The sequence below is a fragment of the Cimex lectularius genome, unplaced genomic scaffold (assembly GCF_000648675.2).
Source record: "Cimex lectularius strain Harlan isolate CLEC.00 unplaced genomic scaffold, Clec_2.1 scaffold77, whole genome shotgun sequence".
In the NCBI taxonomy this organism is placed as follows: Eukaryota; Metazoa; Arthropoda; class Insecta; order Hemiptera; family Cimicidae; genus Cimex; species Cimex lectularius.
The window spans coordinates 1191100-1217937 of record NW_019392836.1 but is presented as its reverse complement, the minus strand read 5'-3'; the positions used below and the strand labels follow the sequence as shown (position 1 = coordinate 1217937).

General features: G+C 36.1%; 1 protein-coding gene across 1 annotated transcript; it reads left to right on the top strand.

Moving 5' to 3' along the window:
• LOC106669577 (neurogenic locus protein delta) lies at positions 1 to 26838 on the top strand. Its single transcript, XM_014399149.2, has 8 exons — positions 1 to 810; positions 4988 to 5275; positions 11817 to 11877; positions 20250 to 20495; positions 20887 to 20947; positions 23774 to 24074; positions 24153 to 25249; positions 25794 to 26838. Exons 1-8 carry the CDS (start codon positions 763 to 765, stop codon positions 25903 to 25905), a joined length of 2214 nt encoding a protein of 737 aa, XP_014254635.1. The 5' UTR covers positions 1 to 762; the 3' UTR covers positions 25906 to 26838.

Below are 26838 nucleotides of genomic sequence, written 5' to 3'. Positions count from 1 at the left end.
TTGGTGAACCTAAAAACGTCTACTTCATCACAAAGACCTTATGAAGATACCTCAAAAATTATAATGCGATTACTGTCCGGGCGATAAAAACTGTAACTTTAGGTTGGTGATGTTCTGTAATAAAATCCGATGACATGACATCAGGGTTATATGTGGGGGTACAACACTGACTAGTTATTTTTCTGTGAATTTGACCGAAATGGCTAAATTTGCCAGACAGAATGTGATGATTTGATATTATCGTGAAATTGGGTGTTGTGAATTGGTGAGGAAGGGTTGGTGACGTCGTTCTGAGGCCGAGAGGTCGCTTCGACCGGCTTCCAGCCTGTTGCTCATCTGCCCAAGTCCGCAGGTGGCTACGAAGCACCAGGAGGGGCTTCGCCACCCGGGGAGGGGGTGCTTCGCCGCCCTGGTGGCCCGTGGGCCAAGCTGCGCCGACCGCCAGGGGCGCCCCGTCCTCGAGACCTCCGCCGACTTCCTCCACCACAGTCAGTCTAGCTTGCACACCTCTACCGCGACTATCTCTTCCACAGCCGCTCTTTCTCATCACTTCAAGTGCCGCGTCTTACCCACTCGGATGCTGAGCTATCACACCGGCTTCAACATTAAAAGGAAGAGATTTCGCCATGTCTGACGGCTCGTGAATTTTTACAACATCCGTCCCAAAAAAAATTATTTCTCTGGGTTTTTTTTGGGGAGTGTTTTTTTTGTGTTTTGTGTTGTGATCTCAAGTGATTCAGTGATTTCAAGATTTCCTCAGTCATGTTTGGGATTACTCTATTGCTATTTCTCCTTGGTTATCCTTTTAAGGTGAGTCCTATTTTTTTTCTTACTTTTTATACGTATTTTTTTTTCTAGCTATGCTCTGAAAAACACGGTTTTGGATTACCTCTTGTCCTTTCGTTATATCGCGTTTCTCATTTCCGTGTAGTCTTGTTTACACCTGTAAAAAATACCTGTTTAAAAGGGCTAAACTTCAGTCTATTTACACGATTTCAGCGTGCTCATCATCTAACTTCTTCCTCTTAGCTTCCACCTTTAAAACAAAAGTCATTCCACCATCGTGACATGTCCATATCCATAACAAACCATAGCCAAAAAAATCGGATGTTTTTTTCGTCGTTTATCCAACCTGCGATATAAATCGTTTATCGCGCATTCGGTTTTTTTCCGACCCTAAGAAAAGCATCCAAATTTCTTGTATGTTTTTTTTATAATTAAAAGTCAATGTTGAAAACTCCAGCCTTATGTTTACTTCGATCCTGGATTTTTTTTTCAAATACGTAACCTTTCCGGTTTTGGACGTAAAACCACGTGATGGCGAGGTTGGACGTTTTATGACGAATCATACGACGAAAAGGTTTCGACAGGATCACCTTACTAGATTGTAAACACTGACGAAAATGATCACAAAATCATTTTTTTTAAAACGTTGTTTTACACGGTTTTAAAGGTATTGCTATTATGAAATGTAAACTTCATGAATTTATTGCTTGACAAAAACAACTTTACTATTATAGATCAAAAATGAAAGACAATGTTTATATTTGTTTTAACAAAAAATAACAATCCTGGTCCGCCTTGTTTCGCTAGTTTCGTATTTTTAAGTATAACTAAATAACAAACACCTAACATACCTATCAGACTGATGTATCGACTGTAATATATATACTGTATACTTCGCCCATTTTTCTTCCAGATAACATTTTATTAATTGAAACATGTTTTTCGATTTTTGTAAAGACTGAAACGTTTTGATATTATTGACGAATAGTTCTTTTTGACCTTCTTTATCGTCCATTTTTCTCTTAGGCAAAGTTGTCAGTCGTGGTTTGTCAACGTTGACAAGGGTTTGGCTCCGTTTTGGGTCATAGAGAAAAGCCGTTTTTGGTTATGGTAAAAAGACTCGTTTTTCGAATTTTTTCTTTCCCCGTACTTCGGATAATTTCTTCGTCAAGGTGGCCATCTAAGCACCTGCCGGCGAGCATCTGCTCGATTCTACGAAGTTTACCATTAAAATCACCGGCGGTTTTTCGCCTGGGACTGGTCAACATTCGGCCCGGAGGAAGGTGGAAATCATTCTGTCGGGGGGGGGGGGGTTACTTCAAAAACTTCGGCGATGAAGTCCAACGGTGTTTTTTGTACGACGACGCTAAATTCGATTGAAAATTTCTTTATAGTACTAGGTAACTTTACATACTTAAATTGACCAACTGACATCGAAAGTACTAAAATTTCTCATGTAAATACAAAAAGTAAATAAGAAAAATTAGTCAACACACTATCTTTATACATTTCCATCATCATCAGCGTGATTTTCTCCATATAAAAGTTTACTAAATGCAATTTCGGTTTAAATAAAACAATAATTTAACATAAATTACATAAAACAACATCCTAGGATAAATCGTAAACAAACACTCGAACTTGCGAATTTTTATCACAAACTCACAAACAATTTCGGTCTTAAACTACATTTTTCTCCCAAATATTTCATTAATAATTCATAGATTGACATAAATCCATGGAAAAAAGGTCAATATTTTTAGATAGTTTTCATAAAATTAAAGTTTGGTTTATAGCATATATGATTGATTTTTAAAATGGTACCAATTTAAATAAATATTTTTTTATACAAGAAATGCCAAGGAAGGTCAAACTTGACGAGGTGCTTCCGATTTTTCTGTTTAATTAATAGTTGTCATTGGGTCCGTTTAGTTTCCCTCGTTTTCTTGTTTTTTTTTGTTTTTTTTTTAAAATAAACAATCTGTCTTATAAAGCTTCGTAAGTTTTTCAATTTCCTCCAACTTGCTGTATTTAATAAGACCATTAAAAAATTCAGAAAAGGATTCTTTTACGATTTATTACTTTTCATTTAGATTTTATTGTTTATTTCGTTATATATGTTGGGAAATATGAGAAAATAAGAGTTTAAAAGAGTTTTCCTCGTGATATAAAATAGTAAATAAAAAAATAAACTTTTGTTATGTTGAATTTTACGCTTGATGCTTTATGCTGCAAACTTTTCTCTTTCAAACACCCATGAATCTTTTAAATACAGCTCTTGATGGTTATATTCGCACAAGTGCATAAAATACATGCAAATATGTATTTATATATACGATAATGTGCTTGTGTTGAAACAAAAAAAAATTTGAAATTCAATTTTTCAAGTTACGGCGTAAAAACTACTATTCAGATGTCAGCCTGTTATGTTTTTAAGTTTTTATGATCGCATTGCATAAGATTGTTCTATGTTTGACAATTTGTAATAAAAGTAGGGGGTTTGAGTTTTGTTTTTCTATACTTAGATTTATAGAAAACTATGATTTTTTGGTCCAAATTGCTAATTTACTGCTGTGATTTTTTTTTTAATACTCAAGGATTGGATTTTGAATTGAAATTAACCCTGACCCATCGTATTTTTTTGGTTTATAGAATTGTTTAGGGTCTTATTTTATTAAATGATTATGGGCTAATTATGGGCGGAAATTAAGTACAAAGCGAGACTAGTCGAACCGAAACCAGGAATGTGCTTGAGAAATTTAAACATGGAAATGTTCATTTGTTTATATAGACTATTGGTAGATTATTCATTTGGCAGTTTTTATATTGACATTATATAATTTTATAATTAATTTGATTAATTTGTAAGTAGTAATGGATAGAAAAAGTAAGAAATGTTTTCTTGTTTCTTCACTTTTGGATTATTTTTTGTAAATCATTATTTTCCTCATTTCTAAGTTACCTGGACATTATTGTAAATATCCTGAGAATGGGTTGTTTTTACCAGTCTTGGTTTTTATTTAAGAACGGCTAATCTTCGGCTCGACTTAAGCCCCGATGAGCCGGCCGTAAGCGACAATCCTTTTCCAAATATAAAAGGAATCAGTCGACAAAAAAATTTTCTTTTGTATTTTTATTCCCCCCCCCCCCAAATGCCCATCCGGCAAATTCGTAATAAATCTATTCCGGAGCGCACTTGAACCCGAGATAAATAAAGATCCCCGGCCGGACGAATCCGCCGAGCGAGACCCATCGGGGGAGAAAAAAATCCCCGTCCTGAATTAGACGATCTCGGTCCGAACAGAATCGGATTATGGATATTTTATCATATTTTTTTTCACAAAGCGGAAATTTTGAGATTTGTCTAATCCTTGAAACAAGGCCAAATTCGGTGCAATACACAAGGTAGGGTGAAGTCTAGGGTTAAATACTGATAAGTGAACAATTTAAGATCTCCTGGCATCATGTCTTAATCTTAAATAAAGTATAAATTTGTTTAACAAATTCCATGGACTAGCATTTAAAAACAAGTTAGATAAACAATAAATTTCAAGAAAAAAGTCCACGTTTAGAATATTCTCAACATTTCCAAAAAGGACGATTTTTCCAATTTCTTAAGGGGAAAAATTGTCCCAGGTGGTCAAATATTTTATAACGACCTCCTAAGAAGGAAATCTCTATTCACATGATGTAAATTTAATATAAAAACACGTTAAATTTACCCAGTAATCGATGGTAAAAGTTATCATTTTATTTCCTCTCAAAATTGGATGATTTTTCTTGATCCTTCTGGGCGCTTTTTCCCATCATTCCTCGATGAATTTTCTTTTGGTTTTGAAGCGGACAACTTACAAAGCAGCCCGAAGTCCTTGGTAATCGCAGAAACCCCACGTCAAAGTTTGAACCCCCCAGGCCTGGCAGCTTTGAAGGAATTGCGTGCTTGGCACGATGACAACGATGACAGTTATCAGTAACAATTTCAAAGAAGTTATTGATTCAAAAGAAAATATAATTTGTTTAATTTCAAGCTGGGAATTTCATTAAATTTTTTATCTTAAGTTCGTCCTGATCTGTTTTGATATGACTTTTGTGCAAAATCCGCTTTGGACCAAAGACGAAGGAAAGCGAATCCGGATCCTCCTTTAAAATTTTCTCTTTGTTTCTTTTTACATTTTTTTAAATTGTGTTTTTTTTTCCCCAGTGCCAGTCATCAGGAGTGTTCGAACTGAAGATCCTCTCCCTCGAAAACCCCTTGGGGCGGGATTCGATGGGCGAGTGCTGCACCGGAGGCGGAAGCGGCGGAGGCGGCGAGTGCCCTAGGCCGTGCTTGACCCGCCTCCGCGCCTGCTTAAAGCACTATCAAGCCCAGGTGGACTACACGAGCAACTGCACGTTCGGCGATCTCGTCACACCGGTCCTCGGTACGAATTCGCTGGATCTCACGCCGAACGGACACCTCATCTCGTTCCCTTTTGACTTCACATGGCCTGTAAGTAGCAAACGTCAAATTTAACCTTTTGAAAAGCGCGACTGGTTAGTTTTGATAATGACAAGTTTGCATTGCCTTTGGATCAGCTCTGCCTGCCCTAGATTGTATACTTCGATCAAAGGACAAAGTACATCCGTAGTACCTTATAACAAACAATCTGATTTTGTCAGGAATAGCGAGAGTATTCAGATCATCATCATAAACTATAAAATAAAAATCTTAAAAATGACTTTCCTTAGAAAAAAAAATGCTACCTCTAAACTTTACCGTCTTTTCTCTAGTTTTCTCAAAGAAATAAATAAACTACAGAATACACTATTGATCAATATTACAAATACATTATTTCTTCGTGCTAGATAGAGTCAGATGTGCATACAAATCTTTTTTTCCCAATAAATATCAAACACGTTTCATTCTCCTTGGCCTGTTAATAATTTAATCTCGAATCAAAATCTCGATTACAGGAAAGATACATCGGTTTCGATTACATATATGATAAATAGGTCGGTTTTATCTGAGTAGAAACGGCATTTACGTCCTGTTTCTTGTTCTTTTCTTTGTATTTTTTTAATTAATAACGTACCAGTAGGTGCTCGTTCTTCTATAATTAATTATTGCTTTCTTAAAGGAATTTTCGTTTAAATAATTAAATAAGACACGTTATATAAAAAAGAAGCCTGAGACTTGATCTCTTCCTAGTGCTATTCGAACAAAATAAAATCCCTCGTGTTAATCGGAATCCCGTTAATGATTTGAAATAGCAAAATCTCGAGCTTCACGTAATGATTTATTATTTAATATATTAATTATATTTGCTAAAATTATAAATAATTATTAAAGTCAATGAAACCGTCTTTTCCATTTTTCTTCCTGTTTGACAGTTGAAGTTTTTTTATTTTTATTTTTTTTGGGTAATAAGTGACCAATTAGTTCGAAAAGTATACTTTCAGTCATTTTCTTTAATTATTTAATGCCCTTTTCTGAAAATGTACCTAATAGATTTAAAAGAGGTTCACTGTGAAATGCCTGACGAAAAAGTCACAGAAACTCCATATTCTTGATTTTATTTCATAAATTTTGTTATAATTTTTTATAATAATATATTTTATTTATACTTTTTATCTATATATATTTTTTTTAAATTTAAAAAAAATTTCTAGGCTTGACTTGCATTCATAGCACTAATAAAATGTCAATGTTGATAATAATAGGTAAAGTGTTTAGCAAGGAGTAATAAGGGGATTTGACCATATAAATGTGGTTTTAACTATTTGATCTTATTTTTCACTTTATTTATTATTTTCTTGATTTATAATTTAATGTAAATGCAAGTTAATCAAATAAATCTAAATGGTCAAAAAATTTAATAACAAATCAGGATTGTCTTAGTTCCTGCTTTGCTGTCCTAAAAATAGAATTTTCTCGTTTTTTCATATATACATTTTAAAATAATCTTTAATCTAGTTGTTATTTAAGAGAAGATGATATTGATAATAACAAATTTTTTTAGAAAAATCATTGGATATAAGAAAAATAATATTTGTCTCGATTCTGTGTCTTTCTTCGTCAGTTTAAGCAGAGCTTATTTTATTTATTTTTTCAAAGTTAAATATTTTTTATCGTATTTTGTACTGTGGGATTTAAGAATAGTTATTTTATTTTGTTACATATAGTACGTTATATTATTTTTTAGTAATCATAAAATCCACTCGGTTTTTTCGGAGTTGAATTTAGAGCCGGCCAACTTATTTTAAGTTAAAATATTTGACGAAACTGTAGCATCGGAAGCGTGGGAATTTTCCCGGCTACTGATTTAGAAGCCCCCCTGAAGTGCTTAATCCGTTCGCTTTCCTCAGTGGCCTTTCTCCGCTTTTAATTTAGGAAAACCCGGGAAAAGTTAGCCGAACGTCCTACGATAGGTTTATTTAAAATCAATTATTAGATGAAAATAATACAGCCATCAATTATTGGTCCAAGGGAAATTGTGTAGGACTTGGGAAAAAATTCTACCCGGAGTTAATCTTGTCTTTTGTATATAATATTATAATTCATCAACATTGACATATATTTCAAATGAAGGCTTTATTTTATAAATTACTGCAGACAAGAAAAAATAAAGATATCTAATTTATTAATGCCTTGTTTCAACAAAATTCATTAAGCTTTATAATATTCTGAGAAAGTAAAATTTTGCCTAAATAAACCACAAATTAACATTCTTTTTTTAAATGTATTGTACAAATGCTTAACCGTTATCGTAAAACGTTTATATTTCAGCAAAAGTTGAAAAGTCCTTTTTTATTTTTAGTCGTAGGATGGAAAAAACAGAATTAACAATTGGTGAGAATTGCGCGTTAATTGTGAAATAGTGTTGCAAGTGGGAAAGTCGATTTTTCCGTTAATTGGCCAATTTTGATTTTAAAACTAGAAGGGGCCTCAAAAATTTAACAGGGTTCTTTGAATATTTAGACAAAATTGCATAGTGGGAAAACCTCGGTTTATCAACCTGTAATTTTTTTTAGGGTTTTCCAAATTATTAAATCAATGAAAATATAATTAAACCAGCCGAAAAGATTTATTAATAGTTAAGTCTGTATAAAGCTTTGTCAAACTTTTTAGTTGAAAATTTTGATTTAAAAAAAATCTTGTAGCTTGAGTTCTTAGTTCCAAAACCCTGTCTAAAAAAAACTAGTAGGATAAATCAGATGGGATATATATATTTTGAATATTAATAACAATAATTTAGTGAAATAAAAATAAACTGTACATAAAATAAAACAAAATACTTTTACTTTATAATTATAAATTCTCTAAAGTTCTTTAAGCATTTTTAACGGTAAAATTAATTTAATAATTTTACTAGATGTTTTAAAGTTTTCCTATGCGGAAGTTTGATCAGGGCTTTGTTTTATAGCTTTGTTAACCTATAAAAATCGAACATTTTTGATATTATTTTAAGCCTTTTAAATTTTTATTTAAATTGGTTGGTTCAGTTTGAATTTTGTTTACGTGAATTTAACTGGTGTTATAAATTGATATTTTAACATGGTTACAAGCCTAGGGTTTCTTTTTGTGTTGCCCTTGCCCACAAGAACATGTAAAAAACTTATCAAACGAACTAATCGAAAGATAATTAATCCCCTTTGTTTTGGGTGTTGTACGGGCGTGGAGGAGGTTTGGGGGTCGTCAGAGGACGCCATCTGGCCCAATTTTTGCCCATTATGCAGTTACGAATGGTCGTTTAAGTGTGCCTTATCCTGGGGGATGACGAATCCCACTTGTGCGCCCTATTTATAGTGAGGCCGTGTTCTGTTATGATATTATTTTTGGGGGGCCCGATGCTCCTCTGGCCTAACGCCACTTATAGACACAGGGGCAAACCTTTAACAAGCCCTATGCTGAGTGAAATTTCATAAAAAGGCGGAACGGAAAGTCATCAAGAATGGATTGCCTAGGTTTCATAAAACGGTGCTAGTAAATTAATGTCTGCAGATTTAAAAATAATGCTCTAATTAACAATATAAATAAAGAAAAATCCAAATAAATAAATGTAATAAAAATAGCTAGGCGTTTCTTCTATACCTCTCAGGACTATTATTTCGTAATTGATGACGTCGTAAAAGTATGAAGTAACATTCTTATTAATAAACAAGCATTGTATTTATATTAAAAGTTTCACTTTCAATTTTAATTTAAATGTTTTTTAAAAGATTAAATCATCGTTTTACACGATGTGACAGTTCAAGTGAGGAAAATCAATTTATTTCTGTACGCCATTCAATCCTGACAACTTGGCAAGACTTTCACATTCTCATTCATGCCATGAGATTTATTTGTGAATCCTTGAATTTTTATTGTTTTTGCTGTTGTTTTTGTTTTGTCTGTACAATGAAATATTAAAAAATAATATTTCTGGTAGATGTATATATTGCTGAAACTTTTCAGTAAGGACAGTAATGTATTTGAAAGGCCTTTCCACCTTAGCTTGTTATGTTTTTGCAGTTTTTTTCTTTGTCACGGGTGCACATTTAAAATACATTTTATTGAATCGTAACGGTTGTCATTTGCTTTCAACGGTTCAGATAAAAGGGAGAAAAGTGGAATCGTCATAAACCAATCCAGGTTGATTTACTGGGTTCGTTTTTCTCCGGGCTACCGTGTCGATACGGGCAGTAAATACTTCACTTTTCCTCCAGTACGCCACTACCGTGGATAATGGGCAAGGCTACTGACTCCAGTTTTGACAAAAACCGATTCGTAACCGGTGGGCGAGACTCGGATCATACCTGGAAACGTCCTTCAAGGATTTACACCGAGGGGGAAATCGGGCCCCGATAATTATAAGAACGCTTTTGGGGAAACAGGTTGAATTGTAACAATTAAAAGGGAGGGCATTTTTCCGAGGGGCAATTATACGTTTTGTACAGGGGTATGTGGATGGTTTTTGCTTTTTTTATATTTTTTATTTGAGGGGGAGAACTCTTAAAGCCCACTAAAGGCTGCCCTTAGGCTGTTTCGCTTCAAAGTAGGGAAAAAATTCAAATAACTATGAACCGTTTGTTTTGTATTTTATTTAACGTGATCTAGTTGGTATTCATTTCACATTTGGGCCCAAACCAAAATTTCTCGATGAAGGAAATACCAAAATTGTCCCATTCCTTTCTCCTATCTCTCTCTCTCTCTCTCTTCTCTCTCTCACTCTCTCTCTCTCCTCTCTCTCTCTTCTCTCTCTCACTCTCNTCCTCTCTCCTCTCTCTCTCTCTCTCTCTCTCTCTCTCTCTCTCTCTCTCTCTCTCTCTCTCTCTCTCTCCACCCCTCCTTCCATATCTATACATTTTTTCTAAAGTTTCTTACTTATTCTTATATCTTACTCCATCCATCGAATTTTTCTCTGCTTGCAACAGGTTTTCTTACTTTTCTTTCTTTGTTTCTTTCTTTCTCACTCCTCCCTCTCTCTATCTTTTTATTTGTCCCTTTATTTATCTGTTTCTTCACTAACTTTCTTACTTGCCTTCTCTCCGTCTCGTTCCTTCTTTTTTGCTCCTTATTTTTCTTTTCTTACTTGTAACTTGTCTTCTCTCTTTTCCTTTCCCATCTCTGTAATGTAATTTATCTTCGTGTTCAGCGAATTTCTTACTCTTGCTCTCTCCGACTAGTTCTTTGTTTTTCGCCTTATATATATTTTCCTATTTGTAATACTTGTAACAGCTTTCTTTTATTTATTTCTCTGTCCATCTTTCTATCTATATATCTATGTCTTTTCTCTTTGCCAGCTAAGCCTTTGAGGTAAGAAGCGTTTTAGTTTCACTTGGTTTTGGCAAAGATTTTTTTAGCAGTCCTGTCCATTTATTTGCCTTTATCATAGGTGAAATTATTTTATTGACTGTTTTTGGAATCCTTCGCTATTTACTTCGGTTATCCAGTACCCAGTAAAAATTGAGACTAGGCGGACTAGGAAAACCAGACTTCTTGGACATTCAAATTCATAAATTTCCTTTGAAATAATTGTTCTAATAAGTTTAAAATTCGTTTTTGGCCCTGCGTTGTTTGTTTGATTATCAAATACCGAATTCGATTAACCACGGATTGTCCAGAAATTAATTTACTTTAACTTATTAAAATTATTTTGTATCCATTCTATATCGGCAATTCTGTAAAATTGATCTTTAGGCAGATTTCTTTCTGTTTGGTAATAGATTTTCCTGGCCAAGAGACAAATTGACTATCACTACAAAGTCACTGCCATAAACAAAGAACGAGAACTTTGAAAAATACCGCAAACAATACGCCAATATAGAAAAGGACCTAACTGACCTTCAAAGGGCAATTAAAACTGACATACAAGAAAACCTATCGATTTTTAATTGACTGTCACTGAAAACAATGGTGTTTCTTGTCTCAATACAAACAATATGCCACTTTAAAAGGAAAACATCCAGAACAATTATAGATGACATTTTACAATGAACAATGCTGGCTCCTGATTGACTGTTATTGCATAGTTCCATTAACTACGCCATAGCATAGGTCCATTACCCCAAGAGGAATTCTCACAATTTGTTGGTTTTTGTTTGACGTTTTCTCGAAACCCTTCCCTTTTTGTTTACTCTAATCCGTGTCAGATGTAGTGTTCGGTCTCCAGATTTCAACCGCCTGGGTAGGAAAAAAAGGAAGGAACCCCGAGGTGATCCCGCAAGTACCTGAACGTCTTTTCGACAGTTTTGTGAAAAGGGGTCGTAATAATCATAAGGCGAAGTATAACAATTAAAAAGGGCGGCATCTATGGGCGAGATATATGGGCAACCCGGCCTCCGGCAATTACACGTTATATCCTTGTTTTTCCGGCTGGATTTCTGGAGAGAGTGGAGCGCCTGTGGGAACTTACTCGGCGGTGAGTAACGGTGCTCCCGGCAACCGGTCCACCTCATTCATACAAAACATCATCAATTAGCAGTCGGGCTTTTTCCCACACCTTTTTCCACATCACGGCCTTATAAGCATTCAATATTAAAAATTAACCTGCGTGTCTTTTTTTTTTCAGGGGACTTTCTCTCTCATCGTCGAAGCCTGGCACGACACGAACACGACGTCGAGCCTGTCTGGTAAGCCCTTTTAAAACCCTTTTTCCTATGTCAACCTAAAACTTACGAAATATCAAAATCCATTTTTGTCATCCCTCGCAATCTTATTCTACTTAAAAATCTTCAAACTCAGAAGTAAACTAAATGCAAAGTAAACCCAAAAAAAATCACAATCCTTTTCAAAATTAAAAAAAAATACACAATGGAATCGCATTTAAAACAACTTTGGCAATTTTATTCCCGACCGGATTTCAATATTATAACAGAATTTCTGGAAAACAGATTTTGGTTTTGTTTCCTTGCCCTAATCCCATTTGTATAAGCCTTCACAAACAACGGTGAAACAGACAAATATTTTTTATTTGTCATTCATCCCGTATAACAATAACATGAGAGTATAAGATGGAAAATACAGTAGGTTACGATAAAACAGACGATTATTATTGCAAATTATCGACTGGAGATGTATGAAATGAGGGTTTTAAGTTTTAAACATATTTTTATAAAGGGTTACGAAACAAATAATGTTTTTTCTATTCTTAAAATTAAATAATTAACTCATAAAAGAAAAATAATCCAGTACACAGGAATAAAATTCTGATTAAAGAAAGACAATAATCTACAATATTTTGATTTTTATGTTTAAAAACGCTTCAAACCTTTAAGTTAAACATAATCTAAAATTTCATTTTATTTTTTTCTAGTCTTAACTTACAAATTAATACACACAGGAAAACAATGATTAAAATATAAAATAGATACAAGCAAATAAAAAGTTTTTAAAATTTTTTAAAGTTAAGTTAACTACAAATAAAAGAACATAAGAAAAATAAAGAACAGAAATCAGCTAAGTTTCTTAGCTACGTTTTCTGATAACTATGCAATAAGACAAAATATTTTTTATTCATTTTCTATGTTTGTATAACAAAATTAAATGTGTTCTACACGTTCTTATCAAGTCTTAACTTCATATGACACTAAAAAACACAAATTAGTGCACACAGGAAAGAAAAAGTACAGAAGTTAAAGTTTATTTTTGATAACTATGCAATAAGGCAAAATATTTTTTTATTTACTTCCTTTCTTTTCTAATTCCCTTTCAGTCTTTGAAAAAAAAATTTAAATATGTTCTGGAAGTTTTTTTTTCCGATTTTAACTTCATATGCTACTAAAAAGTACAAATAAGCCTACACAGAAAAGAAAAAGAACAAAAACCAGTTAAGTTTTCTTCTGATCAGTAAACAACAAAAAATATTTTATATTTGATTTCTGTGTTCTAAATATGTTCCGAAAGGTTTTTTCTTTTCCAAACTATAAAAATTAAAAATTAGCGCACACCAAAATGAAAACTTCTTGTCAGCTAAGTTTCCTCCTAATGCAGTAAGATTCATAGTATTTCTTTTATTCTTTTTTGTTTACTTTCTATGTTTGAAAACCAAGTTAAATCCATTCTAGTAGTCTTTTTTTTTCAATGATAATATTATTGGGTTGTCCGGAAAATAATGCAGGATTTTGGTATTAAACAAAAAAAAAAGAAACTAGTTACTTTAAAGCAATGTTCTTTAATCAAAATAATTTCCCATACTCTCAATACATTTCTCCCAACGTGTTGGTAANTCATTTGGAAGAGGATTAATAAGTGTTGACATTCATACAAATGAGTAATCCTGTAAACGTAAACAGAATATTTTATATAGATTTTTTTTAATGAAAACTTAAAAACCTGCATTATTTTCCGGACAACCCGATATATGCTGCTAAAGCATTCCCAATATGCTTGACAGAAACGAAAATGAGTAGAAAGAACATGTTGGATTTTTTCAGTTAATTTAGCAATAAGATAAAATCTGTTTTTATTTGTTTACTTTTGTTAAACAAATTTAAATATGTTCTGGAAGATTTTGTTCTGTGCATAAATTCAAAATAGACAAATTAGCTTAAAAAAAAACAGAAACCAATAAAGTTTTCTCCTGATAACTATGTAGTAAGACTTTTACTTTGTTCAATATGATTTGTAAGTTCATCTGATATTTCCAATCAAGGAATAAAGTGTGGAAATGTTGCACATATCAAGAAAAACTAGTAGTTCTTAGTTTCACCTAGGTAGGACTTGATTGCCTTCTTGTAACACAAGGACTTGTCGATTCTCACTTTTGCAAGCAATTCGACAGATAAAAGTCGCCGCAAGAGTGTATTATCGAGTTTTTTTTCTCTTCCTTCCAGTCCAATACAACACACGGTATGATTAGGAAAAATCCATTGTTCCAGTTCCTATCTTCAGATCTGTTTTGTTCCTATGAGAAAGGTTGCGAAACAGATTCCCAACGGGCGGCCGAAACGTACAACAGGTGTTCATCCCCTCATTTGGCCTGCTTGTCCTGCTTTTATGGTCCTTGGAAACTTCTTTTTATGGCCCAGGGTGTCGAGCCTGTTGATACCTATGTTTACTGGCCTAGATGGGAAATTTTTGTGAAATTACGTGAAAGACGCGAGCTCCGCCTGAAGATATTTATTTTCCGCAGAATTATGACTTGACGTTGAAGTTTAACCAACTTCCTCAAAAATGTGTGGTCTTTACCGTTAGTTAATGATTATTTGGAGATCGTGAGATGCGATCTGGTGTGGCGTAGGTTTTACGAAAACATTTTCTTTATCGTGCCAACGTTTCGATCTTTATTGAGATCATCTTCAGGGCTCAATGTGTGCTTTCTGTGTAAGTGCCCTGTAATAAAGATCGGATGTGGCACGATAAAGAAAATGTTTGCTAATACCTGATGCGATCTGGTGTGACGTCGGTTTTAGAAAAATATTTTTCTTATCGTGCCAACGTTTCGATCTTTATTGAGATCATCTTCAGGGCAAAGAGTGCTTGTTTTCTGTGTAAGTATCCTGAAGATGATCTCAATAAAGATCGAAACGTTGGCACGATAAAGAAAATGTTTTTCAAAAAGCTACGTCACACCAGACCGCATCTCACGATCTCAAAATAATTCTTCAAAAATACCTCAAGCTTTCTCCTATTATATTTTACTTAATGAAATAAATCTGGTCATTCTTTTTTTTGTGAAAGAGGCAATAGTTTTTTACTATTTTCTATTTTCCCAGTCATCTGACCTAAATATTTCAGTATAGGAAAGGGGCTTGAAGCGTTTTGCTCGTCCCGGAGCATCGTGCTCCGCTTGTTCTCGCTGTATATGCCTTACTTTAAATACTCATAAATAACACACTGAACATGGTGCGATTTCATTCTACATTGTGGAATGAGGTCATATTTGTTGTTGTTTTGATTAATGTTCTTGATAGTCTTCGTACATGATAGTTGCTTGTTTTATATAAATTTACATATAGATATATATATATATATATATATATCTTCGGTATGATAGGAGGTTGTTCTTTAATTTTCTCCAAGTAGAATCTTTCATTTTCCTTTTTCCTTTCTGGAATTCGTTAATTAGGGTAAATCGGGTTTGTTTTCGGACGATGCTTCGATTATTGTGACAAGGCCGGGGGTGTTCCCACGTCTGGTATGACCCACCGAAACTTTTCCCAGAGAGATAACTCTCGCTGAGGCGAATACAAAACAGATCGAGCCGGGAATACAGCCGAGAAACCCTGTAGATAGGCATCTCGTCGACATTTGTATTCAGACGGCCCGGGACCTCTCCGTGCTCTACCAATTACCTTCTTAGTCCTTACAGTCTTCACCCCCGCCTTCACCGCTGGCTCTTAAACGCTGAATTAATACGATCGGCCTTCTCTCGGATCCACGCTTACCAATTACCAAGGGTCTCGTTTAACAGAAACAAATTCAAAAGTTTACAAAAAGCACCGAGGTGAAGGGTTCCTCTCGGAGGTCAAAGACAATGCGAACTCTCCACAACAAAACCGACTCAAATATTTTCAAAAGTTAAAAACTGCCAAACTTACATCAATAACATTCAAGAATCTTCAGAATAGGTATTTATTATTATTATTTTCAATACAATTACCATTTGAGAAAATATATAAAGTAGATATACCATCGTTACTATTAGCTACAATAATTTTCTTTACCCTAAGTTATTATAAGATTAGATTTAAGCTAATAAAGGTTTACTCTAATGAGTTTTTCAATCGCTTTAACTTTATTTTTAAATTCATTAGATTTCGTGATCCGATTGACCAAATAACATCTTTCAATTAATTAATCTTGATGTAAAGTATTGGTTGAGATAAAACAGTCAGTGTCACGAGCGGGATTCGAACCCACGACCTTCGTCGTGGTAGAGCAGCGGCGTTTTTAGCCGAAGGTCGTGTGTTCGAACCCCGCTCGTGATTAATTTATTTCTAGACTTAAACATTTGTCAGATTACATGAAGAATTATTGTTCAACTTTTCATTAGGGTTTCTAATATATATATTTATTTTATTATCAGTCCAGTGAACTATTCAGAAATGTAATAGGTTTTAAGGAAAAAATCATTATGAACAATTTGACAATCTGTTCTTTTTACTTGTGTATTTTGTATTTTTTTAAGGCTAGAGAAAAAAAGTACTTTTCAAACTTTCAAAACTTCATTTCTTGATTGGAACTATCCGATAGGCTTACAATCGTGCTCAATAAATTAAAATTCTTATTGCATAGTCATCAGGCGGAAATTGAACTGGCTCTGTTCATTTTCTTTTTTGTGTACGCTTATTTATATATGTTTAAGTTAAGATTAGAAAAATAACATTTTTAAATATATTTCGCTTGGCTTTCTATCACGGAAATTAAATTAAAAAAGAAAGTAAGTAAATAAAGAAAATTTGGTTTTATTATATAGCTATCTGAAGGAAACTCGAATGGTATCTGTTATGTTTCGTTCCTGTTTAATCTAAAGTTTACTTTTTATAGTTTCGTCTTATTGCATAGTTATCAGAAAAAGAACTGGTTCCTGTCCTTTTTCTTTCCTGCTAATTTTTTATTTTTTTGGGCATATAAAGTTAAGACTAGAAAGGAAAAATGCATAAAAGAAATTTTCGAAGAGAAACTGAAGATTTCCTAAAAATTGCCTTTTTAACAATCAGAAGGAAACTTAGCTGGCTTTTGTTCGTTTTTCTTCCTGTATAGCGTATGTATTATTTTAGTTGCATATATTTAACTTTGTTTTTCAAGACAGAAATAAGACTTAAAAAAAAGAATAAATGTAAATCAAAAATATTTTGTCTTATTGCATACTTATCAGAAAAACCTAAGTAGTTCCTGACCTTTATCTTTATTTTGTCTTTGTTTAGAGGCATATAAAGTTAAGATTATAAAAAAGATTTAGCTCTGTTTTCCAACAGAGAAAGTAAATAAAAATATTTTGTTTTATTGCATAGTTATCCGGAGAAAAAACCAAGTGTCCCTGTTTTTCTGTCTTTATAAATTTAAAACTAGAAAAAAGCTTTGACTTTGTTCAACGGAGAAAGTAAATAAAAATCATATTCTGTTTTACTGTTGCATTGTTATTAGAAACAGACCTTAACTGATTTATTTTTTTGTCAAATACAAAAAGGTCAGTTTTTACTTACATGTTCTTTATTTGGCATATAAAGTTAAGACAAAAAAAGAAAACTGAATTATTATTGTTTATGTAAACACTTGTAAAAGTCAGAAAAGTGTTTGATTCCGTTAATAAATAATATTTCAAGCGTTAACCCTTTACAAAAAAATACACGTGAGTTCTCAGAAATATCGACTTAGTAGTTGTAGACCCTACCCTACTTTTGACAAATGATAGGTCAATTATTGTAATGCTAGGCGGTGCCAAAGTAGGATAGGTCTTAATTTAGTTGCTTGCTCCAGTTTTACCGTTTAGAAAATATAATTTTGTTCCCATACACACTCATTCACGTCTAACGTGTTATTATTTTCACAAATAGTTTTACGTTAAATCAAAACCATAAAATCACTAATTATCTTTTGTTTAATATAAAGGTCTATAGGTGGATGGTTGTAGTAGGAATGAAAGAAAATAAGAAAAAGGCATAGTTTCATTTTTGTGATTTTAAATAGATAATAGAAATTTCCATATGGAAAATAAGTATATTTGTCTCCTTAGATTTTGAGTAATAATACGTTAAATTATTCTAGGTGAGTTAATTTAATTGCTGTCTAATTCAGTTAATAATTGGTACTTTTCATCCTTGGCTATTGATAAGCACGCATAAACATAAATTATGTATTCAGAACGTCAATTCTTTTTCTTTTTCTTTTCATGGGATCTGAGATTTAGTAGTGTTGTGCATTGGAGAGGTCAATTGCGATGTCTATTTAAAATAAATCATCGGAATTGGCTATCCAGTTGCGTTTTGAATAGTCTCTCGGACCTGGGTGCTGTGTTTTTCTCCAGTTTTCCCAGCCGTTTGAAAGAGAGTGGAATGCCTTTTAAGGACGATTTCGCTTCCTGCCACCGATAAGACATGGAGAAATGGACCGGTCAGAGGGTTCAAGGACTGTTATGCATCGTCGTGACGGTCTTATAGTAGCTATTAATAACGATACTTTTTCCCACGTACTGGAGGCTCGCATTCCAGCCACCTATTTCTCGAACTTTCCCAAAGGACCTGTCTGCCCTCCGACGAACGTCCTCGGGGATTTCGTACCGGGATTGTCTAAGGTCCTGTTTTCGAGAAAACCGATTTAAGGAGACCTTTTATTTTGGCCTCTCGATTGGAATCCGGCGGAGGAGCGAGAGCGAGAGGGAGACGTCCGAAAGGAAGAGAGGGGGAGCAGAGATTCGTGGGAAAAGAGCTGATAAGTTGCCCGTGCATACCTCCGTGCTTCCCCTCCCCGCAGTTCCACTTCACTATTACCAACCTAACCCGCGCACCTTAATTTACCTACTCCTCTCAATACACCCCTTAATCAAATACAATTAACGGGCAAAAACGAGGGGAAACCAAATATTTACTGGGAAGAGTCTCAGGACCCCGTGGGCCCCGGGGGTACTTCGCGATTCGGCGTAAAACACTTCGAGGTCCATCGCTAAAACTCATTTCCCATATTTCTCACCTGCAAGTCCACTCAAAATAAACAAAATCAAGAAAAAAGTATCTTCCATAATCGTTATAGAAAATCCAAAGGCACACACCAATCAATGAAACGGCGAGATTACGCGGACCGGATGAAAACTAAAGACAAACCTAAAAACAATTACTTAACTTAAGATGATTTCTTTAAAATCAATGTTTTGTTATTGAAACTGGCTGTGTGCCTCTCCCTACTTGTACCCTGACCTGAATACCCTCTACTTTAGCCTCCTCTGAAGATGGTGAGCATTGAGCATCAGAAATAAACAAAAAGTCCTGAACCGCATAAAATCAGGTTATTAGACACCACTGGCTTCTGACTTTTTATTACATTTCTATAGTTATATACTAGGTTCATCGCTAAAGCCCACTTCTAACGGTATTTTCATTTGCAAATCCACTCAAAATAAACAAAATCAAGAAAGATATGTTCCATAATCGTTATAGTATTCAGAAATCGTGAGATGCGGTCACCGAGAGACCGCATCTCACGATTTCTGAATAATTATCGATTAACGGTCACTAATCACCACACAAATCGTTATAGTTTGAAAGTCCAAAAGCAACACCGTTCAACGAAACGGCGAGATTACGCGGACCAGATGAAAACTAAAGACATACCTCAAGACAATTACTTAACTTAAGAGGATCTCTTTAAAATCCATGTTTTATTTTTGAAAGTTAGTTTGTACCCTCACCCGAAAATCGTCTATTTTAACCATAAAAACCTCTGAAGATAGTGAGCAGCAGAAATAAACAACAAGTCCTAAACCGCATAAAATCAGGTTATTAGATAATGATTTTGTTATACATTTCTATAGTTATACACGAGGTTCAGTGCTAAAACACATTTCCAGGAGTATTTTAATTTATAATTCCACCACCTTTCACATAAATTAAAAAAAAATGCTTCCATGATCGTTATAGGTTGAAAAGAGCAACAAAACACCCTTTTGCCTAGGGCCAATTGATATGAACAGTTCATGTGGTAGGTCTATTACCGTCAAAAAGTGGCATTAGGAAATAAATAAAAGTGATTCCAGGCCCCCTCGATGATGATATCATCAATAGTTTTTTTGTGCTAATGTGAAAATAGGGTGTTGATGTATCGGGTGTGAGATCTCTTCTTTTTATGTAGCTTGGTCGTTTTCGATCATTTTTATGTACCCCTCGTTTTTGGGCCCGTTCGTTATCAAGCTCTGATGATGGTTGATTAAAGAAAGCAGATTGTGATCGCAAACGATCAAGCTACATGTTTAACATAGTAATATGTACAAGATATTAAGAGGGCATTTTACACTCTTTTGTTTATTTTATTGTTCTCGTTTTTATTTTTTATTTTTATTTTATTTTAGGAAACAAAAGATTGATAACAAGGCTGACGACGCAGAGATGGCTGGACGTCGGATCGGACTGGACCCCGGGCGGCACTGAGGGTGCGCTCAGGTTCGAGTACCGAGTCACCTGCGAGCCTCACTATTACGGAACCGGTTGCGCAGTGCTGTGCAGGCCTCGGGACGACAATTTCGGCCATTACACCTGCAGCGAAAACGGCAGCAGGATCTGCACCGAAGGGTGGGACGGCGAATACTGCACGACGCGTAAGTCATTCCGCACACATGCAGATCCCGGGTCGGTGAACCGAGGGGAAAAAAATTGTACCCGAGAAAAATCGGCAACGGCTTGCATAATCAGAGTGAAGAAGGGAATCGGTGATAATTGGAGGAAGGCTGGGAGGAAAGTGGTATAGCCGTGGGAAAGGCTACCTACGGATGGACCGGGTCCGGCAGCTGCCCCGACCTCTTTTTCTTCTCCGACTCCCTCTCCTCCCATTCGTATTTTGTACCCTCTTATTATATACAATAGAGCACGGCTTTACTTCTCACTGCGGACTTTTCATTGTAAAAAGATTACCCAGGGATCTGCAGACCCTTTATGTTTACTTTACAAAACGACAATATATTAACCCTTTTTTGTTTTTGTTTTTTGCAGCGAAATGCTTGCCTGGTTGTGACGCCCAGCACGGACGCTGCACGAATCCAAACGAATGCATGTAAGTTCTTATTAATATTCTTTTTAGTTTTTTTTAAGCCGAGAAAATAGTGGGAATTTATTAGATAGCGGTTCTCAAACTCATTTTCCCTCCTGCTAATTGGGAACGATGGAGTGTTTTAATTACAGTAACGGCCTACCTCCAGGATTTGAGACGTTCACGGCGGAAACCTCGTTCTTAAGATCCATGGGATCTTTTCAGCAGAATTCGCCCGAAAAGAACAAAACATAAATTCATAATGATTTTCGCACAGTGATCATATTAGACTCGGCCGTTTTTTTTTCATCCCGGTGTATATTTTGATCTGACTTGACCTGAAGATGGCCAAGTGCCGAAACATTCAAACAAAACATCAAATAGTCCGGGATTTAATTTATTCTCTCTTGACATAGTGACATTTTTTCAATTCAGCTTTTTAATTGTTTATTATTTTTAAATTGGTTTTAATTTGAAATAGATTCGAGTTTTGTCATTAAGTCGGGATTTTAAAAGCAGGGATAAACGGAAACGGAGAACCGGTACCGGCTAGGTTTCGGTTCAGTCGCACGGTGACCCTCGTCATGTGTCATTCGGCCTGGTTCAAATTTGTCAAAAAGGGGATCGATTTTGCCGGAAGCCGGTTGGGAAAAATGTGTTCCGGTGCCCGGCCGGTGGATCGTCTGGCCTTGTGGTGCCGAGGTGAACCTTTTCTCACGACACAACTCGGATCCACTCCATTACACAACCACTCCTACTATTATCGCCGTAATCGTGGCTTATTTATTTTCGGATCGATCTTGTGTCGGGGGGCGGGGGGGGGGAGAAAATTAATTTAGGAATTTGCCCGTTTCCGAGCCGATGGATCGTTTTCATTAGTTGGCCCGACTTCAGAAACCTTTGTAGACAGATGTAAAAGACAAATCTTTTTAAATTAACAACCCCGCAAACTTTCTGAGACGTTTCATCAAAATTACACTTGCTTTTAAAAAATTTCCTTTATAATTTATTTAAAATAAACCTTCACATATATACATTTATGTAGGGAAGTTGTGTTTCGTTGTTGAACTTTAACCAAGCCGAGACATTCGACTTTCACCGGGACGAACTCTTCAATTAAAAGGCGAAATTAAACGGACCGGATGAAAACTAAAAACACACCACAAGACTTAACGATTTAGCACAGAATGTCCTGAAAAACCCCCTTTGGTTCATGAACCCGGCTTTCGGCTCTCCCCACTTATAACCCCGACCTGAAAACGCACCGCTATAACCATAAACACCTCTGAAGGTGATCGAAAATAATGAACAAAAAAATACTTAAACCTCGTAAAATCACGTTATTAGACAGGCTTCTGGCTTTGTTTATACATATATAGTTGTATTCCATGTCCATTTCCCAAGGTATTTAAACTCCTGTACACCTTCCACACAAAATAAACAAAAACAAGAAAAAGACTTTATTTGGCATGGGCGTGATAGTTTTGAAAGTTCAACGCCAAAAACACGACAAGACTTAATAATTTAGTACAATATGATTGCAGACACCGTTGAAGACTATGAGAAGCAAATACAACATCTGACAGGACAAAAAAAAGTAAAAATAAACAGAAACTACCTTAACAACATAAATTCATGTTATTAGATACTATGGGCATCTGGCTTTGCTCATATATATTTATAGTTATAAAAAAATACACAGATAAAGTTTCGTTCAAGAACATAAGAGTCTCTTGAACCAACGATTTTTTTTTTGCCATTCAAGACCAATTTGTTGACAGAATGTCCTGAAAATCTCAGTTTGATTCTACATTTGGCTTTTTGCCTCTCCCTACTTAACCCTTGACAACATTTTTATCATGAACAACGCTGACGATGACGAGAAGAAGAAACGCTTCGGACTGGCCAAAAAGACGATAAATACAGATAAGCTAAAATAAACAGAAACCATATAAACAATATAAAAACATACTCAGAAAGAAAAACGTTGATCCTCAAATCCGAACTTCTGAACACTATTTGGCACATATTTTCACTCGACTAGTAACTATTTTGGTTTGGGTTCTTTCTTTTTAATATTTGTTTTTAATAAAACCGATATCAATAGATAACAGAAGATCTGTACTGTACATTATCTGTGAACTATGAAATGAACATTGATTTTTTGCTTCTTTCCAATATTAATTTACATTTTAAAGTCCCCATCAAATTTTATTCACCCCCTCGGGCTTCATAATCAAATAGGTCACGGAAAGGAACGGGGTAAAAAAATCTAACAATGTAAATGGACCGGCCGGAACGCTGTGTGGAAAAAAAGTGGGAACCGGCGTACCCTCGCACTCGTGACGACTTCTAATGATTGCTCTAATGAAATGTTGGGAAACTCTTTTGCCTCCCTTTTAACTAGGTGGCTGTTTTTGCCTCAGTCCGTCCCACCGACAGTCCACCATTGTCGTCGGACGACAATGAGTGCCATTAGATCGACGACAATGTCCCACTCGTGGCACCCTTGTGAAAAGGAATAATTAAAGGCCTGTCTTTTACATCAACCAACAAGGAGGTAATTTGTAAAGACAAAACTCAAAAAAAATCTTAATTCACTTTTAGAATATTTCACAAACCGAGAGTTGAATTAGTCGTTTTTGTTAATAATTTCTTGTGTTTCACGTGATTAATTAATGAAGAGTAGCTAGAAAGAGTGTTAATTGCCGACTTTCCTTAAGAAAGTGATGTTTAATTGAATTTTGTAATAATAGACCCACGAGCCGTGTTAATACGGCGCGACCCAATTCCCCGGCGAGGTGGCGTGATCGCCGACAATAGTCCCATTGACGGTCAATTATGTTTCAGATGTCATAGCGGCTGGAAAGGAAGGCTGTGCGACAAGTGCGAGCGCTACCCCGGCTGCTTGCACGGCACTTGCCAAAAACCGTGGGATTGCCTGTGCAACGAGGGCTGGGGCGGTCTTTTCTGCAACCAGGATCTCAACTACTGCACTAACCACCTTCCCTGCCGACACGGAGGCACTTGCTTCAATACCGGCCAGGGATCTTACACCTGCAGTTGTCCCCCTGGATACACGGGGACCGACTGCGAACACAAAATCGACGGTTGTTCTCACAAACCTTGTCTAAATGGGGCAAAATGCATCGTAAGTATAATTGATTTAGTCCATTTTTGCCTGTATTTTTTGTGTTTGTAATTTTAATTTTTTGTTGTTGTCTTGAAGGATGAAGGGGCGGGAGGATATAAATGCGAGTGCCCCTCTGGTTGGAAAGGCACGCATTGCGAGAATTCAGCGGTGACGTGTGGTCATCTGCCATGTCAGAACGGTGGGACTTGCGAAGATACAGCGACCGGCTACTCGTGCTCCTGTAGCCCTGGATTTTCCGGTCAAGACTGTTCGGTGGAAGTGGACTTGTGTCAGTGCCAGAACGGTGCGACATGCACTCCAGAAGGAAACTGCATCTGCCCGACGGGCTTCTCCGGATCTCACTGCCAGACCAACGTAGACGACTGCATTGGCTCGCCTTGCCGCAACGGAGCCACATGCATAGACGGCGTCGACTCCTACAAGTGCCAGTGCGTACCCGGATTCGTCGGCAAGCACTGTGAGGACGAGGTGGACTACTGTCTCGCCAAACCCTGCGCCAACGGGGGAACCTGCTACAATTTGGTGAACGATTACAAGTGTTCGTGCAGGGCCGGTTTCACCGGTAAAGACTGTTCGGTCGACGTTGACGAGTGCGCCCCCGCCCCTTGCAAAAACGGCGGAAAGTGTACGGATAGAGTGAACGGTTTCTTGTGTACTTGTGTCGACGGTTTCGAAGGTGCGACGTGTGCGGAAGAGCCGGGACGTGCCGGCAACATCTCGAGGCAAGTGCTGGCGAGAGAAGAGTCTGGTCTGAGCGCGGAGCACATTCTGGTGATAGCCACCCTGTCGGTGGCGGTCCCGTTGGCCGTGCTGATCGCAGCTGTCGTCGTCGTCTGCATGAAACAGAGGCGGGCCCTGGAGAGGCGGAAGGCCGACGAAGAGGCTAGGCGGCAGAACGAGCAGAACGCCGTCTCCAGTGCGGTGGTCTCCAAACGAGCCGACCCCCACATGATAAAAAATACCTGGTCCTCTCCTCTTGCTCTGGGTAAGAAGACGGACGACGGGCCGGAAACGTGCTGGGACCCCGTCTACACCCTCCAGCGGACCAGATCTCAGAAACAGCTCAACACCGAGTTGGTGAGACACAAGGACGAGCTACCCCCTACGAAGAGGATATCTCTCATGTCCTTGGACTCTAATCATCCGCCGCCGGGCGTCCTCTGTAATTCCAGGTAAATATCTCTCACGATCCCTCTGAATTGTTTTTCTCCGTCGGTCAATAGGTGGGAGTTGTTCAGACTCATTCCCACCACCCCGTCTACAGTCCACAAGGACGTTCTTTCATACCGGCGCATTCATTGAATTGAACAAAAGCCACCATGATACAAACTGGGTTTAAAAACGTCCCCCCTCGCCTTCTAACGCACAATTCGATACATTTCATAATCATAATTACTCTGATGAACATTTTTTTTCTCTCAACTCTTGCACTATCAACATTTCCACTATTTTACGTGCACTTTCTACTATTGCAAATCTTTACTCGCGAATATTTATATTATGCTTATAAATCTTCAAAATTAACGCTGTGGCTTTTTTTTCACTGCAGGAAATCCTAATTCAGTTAGGTTATTTTTTAAGATTATTCCTTCCCGGGCCAATTAGATCTTTCGCCCCTCTAGTTTTCTTCTCGGGATATTTCACCTCGGAGTCTTGCTTTTATTTTTGTCCGTTTTGCTCGACATCCGACTAAGTGTGTTTTTTTGTTTTGTTCAGTTGCAGTGACATGTCTGGAGGAAAACGGCTGGAGTCGACGAGGAGGAGTAGCACGATAGACATGCTCAAACCTCCTCCCGTCTACGTGATAGGGGACCACCATAGGCCTTAGCCATTCGACTGAATTAACTATTTAATAAACAATGAACTTCGCAAAATTATGATAATATACATACATGTGTGTGATATTACGTGTGCATGTCGACTTTTTTTTGTACTTTGTAAATAACTTATTATAATTGTGATTCAAATTGTCTGTCGAAAAAAGAACTAAGTCATACAAAATTTAAAAAAAAATTTATGAGAACGAAAGTTGATAAACACGGACAAAACGCGTTTCCCGGAACTGAGCCGGCTTCCGCTGACACTGTGGGGACGCTTTTTCTTTTCTTTTTTATTAACGATAATATGTATTATTGAATGGAATAATTTGTATTATATTATTATAAATATTATGTGAAGGGAGTCCTCCTATGGAGGGATACAGTTCCTGTAATTGTTATTGCTAAGTCATACCTATCTGTAGTGGGTGGGGGATCTCATTTCTTTGGTAAAAATATAATTAGAAAAAATAATGTATTTAAAGCGAGAGAATAATTAAAAAGGGGGAAGCACCCACGACTTAGTTATTTTCCAACTGGGTCCTGGGGCTCTTCCTTTTTACGACCAAAGACATTGAAGAAAAACCAGTTCGTCTTTAATTTAAACAAAATAACCTCGACCAATGTATTTTTGACTCGAAACTTCCGTTATTTATATTTAAAAAAACGTTTAATTGTATGTAAGACTTCTCGGTCATGTGTATAACACTTCATACTCTTTATACATATATATATAGACTTGTACATTGCCTGAAACGTGATATGCACATGAGCGTGAAACGAATTGAAATTTTCTCACTCACTATAACGATTTTTCTTTTCTCTTTTGTATGATATTGTATATTTACGATTAAAAACAAATTGTAAGTTGTGTAAATAACTTAAAATAATGCCCAATAGTTGTTTCACTTACTTTACTTTAATAAAACAATGTCGATACATGA

Excerpts from the sequence above, each read along its gene's own strand:
- LOC106669577 (XM_014399149.2), top strand. The coding sequence starts at position 763 with ATGTTTGGGATTACTCTATTGCTATTTCTCCTTGGTTATCCTTTTAAG. Across the intron at positions 11,878-20,249 it reads CACGACGTCGAGCCTGTCTG|GAAACAAAAGATTGATAACA; the intron begins GTAAGCCCTTTT and ends ATTTTATTTTAG. Across the intron at positions 20,948-23,773 it reads ACGAATCCAAACGAATGCAT|ATGTCATAGCGGCTGGAAAG; the intron begins GTAAGTTCTTAT and ends ATTATGTTTCAG.